Raw genomic sequence first — 3962 nt, forward strand, 5'->3', positions numbered from 1 at the left:
GAAGAGGGTGGAGGCAGGTGCCCACTGCCCTGTGGGTAGAGGTGGGGCCCTGTGGTGGTGCCTCCTGGAACAGAAGTGAGGTCACCCAGCCAGGGAGAGCTGTGCTGTCACTGCCCAGCGTGGTCCTCCTCTCAGCTGTGACAGGATCGGCTGCAGAGATCTCCGGCTCTGAGGCTGGGTGACTGGAGGTGATGAAATCACCCGTTGCCTGGTCTGTACACGGTGGCCTGGATCTGGGGGTTTCAGGCCCTGAAGTCCAGCAGCCCACGCTGCCTTGCTGTTGGGCCCCTGGCCTGTAGGTGGCCTACGAAGGCGGAGCCTGCTTGAGGATTTGAGGACCCCCGCGAGCCTCACACACCCAGCTTCAGAACTGCCTCCATCCATAAATATAGGCTGGACCCATGTGCAAAAAGCCTTGTGCTGTGTGCTGTGAAACCCCAAAACACTTGGGTACGCCACAGCCTCAAGCACTGTGGATGCAAGACGCTCCGCTGTGTGTGTGTGTGTGTGTGTGTGTGTGTCTGCATGTCTCCGAGCCCTGGAAACCCTGCATGTTAGGATTGGGGGCTGAGGCTCTGTGCTGGGAGAGCCACAGGACTGACCGTGCGGGACTTTCCGGCACGAGAGGCCCGGTGTCTGGAGAACCAGGGAGGCTTTGGAGCTGGACCTGGAAGACGGTGGCCGGGGGATGTCTGCCGAGGGGGTGGGGAGCTGGCCAAGAGCAGAGGGGCCGGGCCCTTCCCTGTCTGTTCTCTGTGACGCTAATGCTGGTCTCTTGCCCCTGCAGGCCATCCCCAGTGCTGCTGAGCTGTGGCATCCCCTTTGACGTGGCCAGGAACGCGCTTCGGCTCAGCGTGGGCCGCAGCACCACCCGGGCCGAGGTGGACCTCGTAGTGCAGGACCTGAAGCAGGCCGTGGCCCGGCTGGAGGGCCAGGCCTAGTGTCAAGGCCACCTCATAGGAAGCCTCCGAGGCCTGTGCCAGGGTCGCCTTCCCTGCAGAGTCGGAGTGGGCGGCAGCTCCCTCTCTAAGTGGGTCAGTGTGGAGCAGGTTCCCCAGGCATACAGGCCCGGGACACACACACCTGCGTGGGCCTATCGCTGTCACTGCTGCCCAGTGGCACGGGTTGAAGTGGAGACGCTTTGGCTGTGCCCACACTCCCGCTAGGAAGCGAGTACCCCCTTCATAGAAGGTGGCATTTTTATCAGGAAGATGAAGTCCTAGTATTTATAATTGACTAGAGGCCCGGTGCACGAAATTTCGTGCACTGGGGGGAGTCCCTCAGCCTGGCCTGTGCCTTCTCACAGTCCAGGACCCCTCGCTTCTTACCACCCGCCTGCAGCAGAGGCGGGAGAGGCTCCTGCCTCCACCGCTGCACTTGCCAACCATGAGCCCAGCTTCTGACTCCATGTAGAAACTGACCACCAGGGGACAGCTCCTGCGTTGAGCATCTGCCCCCTGGTGATCAGTGCACATCATAGCGACCAGTCCTTTCGTCGTTCAGTTGATTTGCATATTAGGGTTTTATTATATAGGATTGTTGTTATCATGAAAATAGGAAAGGAAGCCTGGTCTTTGCTGCAATCACAGCCACCCCGTTTGTGTTTGCAGCCCTTTCCAGACGGCCAGGCCCAGGTCTCCCCATTCCCAGCCCTGCCCATCACTCAGGACTCGGGCCTCCCCACCCAGAGTCCTCAGGGCCCTCCTGTCTTTCCCCTCAGATCGCTTACTCAGGGTCTCAGCTCACAGGGCACTGAGTTGGGGGTGGCCAGGCCCATGTGACTAGGTTGTTCCCAAGGTGGAAACCAGTTCCTCCCTCGCTCAGCTTTCACCTGATTTTACCTGCAGAAGAGTTCTTCTGTCCTCCCAAATGCTCTGTGGGATTCTGGTACACTTCAAATGTCATGTCCACACAGACTTTACATAGGAACGATTTTTTAATTCACACTTTTAATGTGCAGTTTTAAGGCGCCAAGAACTACACGATGACATTGAGGATACAATTGTCGGGTTAAATAAACTAATAAAATATTCCAGTGCATGTATTGGGCGTATTCCCAGTGGACACTTCTCTTGGGGATCCAGAGTATGAGCGGCTTATATGGAAACCCCAGCTCATCACTGAGTCGTCCCCCTGCAGCTTGACATTCACCTTGAGTCTGGCTGGCGTGGCTCAGTGGTTGAGTGTTGACCTATGAACCAGGAGGTCAGTTTGATTCCCGGTCAGGGCACATGCCCTGGTTGCGGGCTCCATCTCCAGGGTGGGGCATGCAGGAGGCAGTCGATCAATGATTCTCATCATTGGTGTTTCTATCTATCCCTCTCCCTTATTCTCTGGAATCAATTTTAAAAAATAACAATCACCTGAGACTGTCCTGGAAGCCCTGGGAAGGCAGGTGCCTGATGTGCAGTGTCCCCCTCCAGGGAGGCTGTGGGTGCCCAGCTCCAGGTCTGGGAAGTGCACCTTGTGGCTCTGAAATATGCACCTGAGACCGTTAGCTGCAGCCCCTCAGACTCGGTCACTGGTTGGTGGGTGGGCTGAGGCGGGGCCTCCAAACCCTTGGTCTCCCTTGGGGTCTTCCTGTCCAGTGTCCACCCTGTGCCCAAGGCTGGCCCTGCGCAGTCAGCTGAGGGCCAGGACCCACCATAGGTTTCCAGGTGGGGAGACTCCTTGTATGACGATTTAGACCCCAACACTCCTGGTGGTAAGTTCCCCGGAAACGGCCCCATTGTGGATGGGTCTGCCCTCCCGTGACAAATCTCCCAAGTGGCTTTCTCAGGCCCGCACGGGCTCAGGGCTGCTGCCCGGGCTGGGGGAGCAGGCGCTGGGGGCCTGCTGCTTTCTTCAGAGGATCTTGCAACTAAGCTGCGGCTGGATGTGGGAAGTTCATCCCAGGCTGAGACATATCCTCGGTCCTCGCCCCACGGGAGGAAGAGGCATGGCCCAGCGAGGGGCAGTGTCCACTGGCCGGTGCCCAGCCCCTGATCTCAACACTGTGAGCCCTTCCCCTGTACCCTGTGCCCTCTCCCCACCACGACTCAGCACAGCGGGAGTGGCTCAGGCAGGGCTTGTGGCCCAATCCCCAAGGCCTGTCCCCCCCCCACTTGCACCCTGCCCCGGCAACCAGCGGGCCCACAACGGGGCCACCCCGGTACACGACGCAGCTGCCACCGGCAGCCTGGCGGAGCTGTGCTGGCTGGTGCGTGAAGGGGGCTGCGGTCTGCAGGTGAGCAGAGGGCAACCAGGAAGGCAGTGTCCCTGTGAACAGAGGGAGGAGTGAGCTGTGAGCTAGAAGGTCCTCTGCCCTGGGCTCTTTCTCTCAGGGACTCACAGCTCAGTCTGTGCAGTGTCTCTGCCCTCTCCCCCACCCACCCCCCTCAGCAACACAAAGCCCTTGCAAGCCAAGGCCACCTCCTAAACCACCTCGTCTCCCCATCGCCCCCACCTCCCCGCACAGGAGCGCCTGGCCTTGCGGATGGGTGTCCCGCCAGTTCTCATCAGGCCTGGTCCCGGGGGCCTGTCTCTCGGGATCTAGAAAGGGCCCATAGGCACGCGCAGTGGGCACTTGGGCTCAGGAGCTGGAGCCCCGAGCGAGACTGAGGCCCTGATGCTAGAGAGACGTCTCCAGGGTTCAAGGACGAGCTTGTGGGAGGATACAATTGTCGGGTTAAATAAACTAATAAAATATTCCAGTGCATGTATTGGGCGTATTCCCAGTGGACACTTCTCTTGGGGATCCAGAGTATGAGCGGCTTATACGGAAACCCCAGCTCACCACTGAGTCGTCCCCCTGCAGCTTAAGACATTCACCTTGAGTCTCGCTGGCATGGCTCAGTGGTTGAGTGTTGACCTATGAACCAGGAGGTCAGTTTGATTCCCGGTCAGGGCACATGCCCTGGTTGCGGGCTCCATCTCCAGGGTGGGGCATGCAGGAGGCAGTCGATCAATGATTCTCATCATTG

The 3962-nt window shown here is 59.0% G+C and overlaps 2 protein-coding genes across 3 annotated transcripts in view; both read left to right on the forward strand.

The window, feature by feature from the left end:
- Window positions 1-1300, forward strand: part of LOC102242534 (selenocysteine lyase) — a 12927-nt gene extending 11627 nt beyond the window's left edge. For both annotated transcript variants that reach the window (XM_014537626.1, XM_014537625.1), the window contains exon 10: window positions 788-1300. In XM_014537626.1, the coding sequence (XP_014393112.1) occupies window positions 788-941 (154 nt within the window). In that variant the 3' untranslated portion in view covers window positions 942-1300. The remainder of the gene's footprint in view (window positions 1-787) is intronic.
- Window positions 1301-2938: 1638 nt separating this feature from the next.
- The window catches only part of ESPNL (espin-like), a 23765-nt gene continuing 22741 nt past the window's right edge, over window positions 2939-3962 (forward strand). Inside the window, exon 1 of the mRNA XM_014537642.1 lies at window positions 2939-3226. Within this exon, the coding sequence (XP_014393128.1) occupies window positions 2939-3226 (288 nt within the window). The remainder of the gene's footprint in view (window positions 3227-3962) is intronic.

This window comes from Myotis brandtii, unplaced genomic scaffold (genome assembly GCF_000412655.1).
Source record: "Myotis brandtii unplaced genomic scaffold, ASM41265v1 scaffold180, whole genome shotgun sequence".
Lineage (NCBI taxonomy): Eukaryota > Metazoa > Chordata > Mammalia > Chiroptera > Vespertilionidae > Myotis > Myotis brandtii.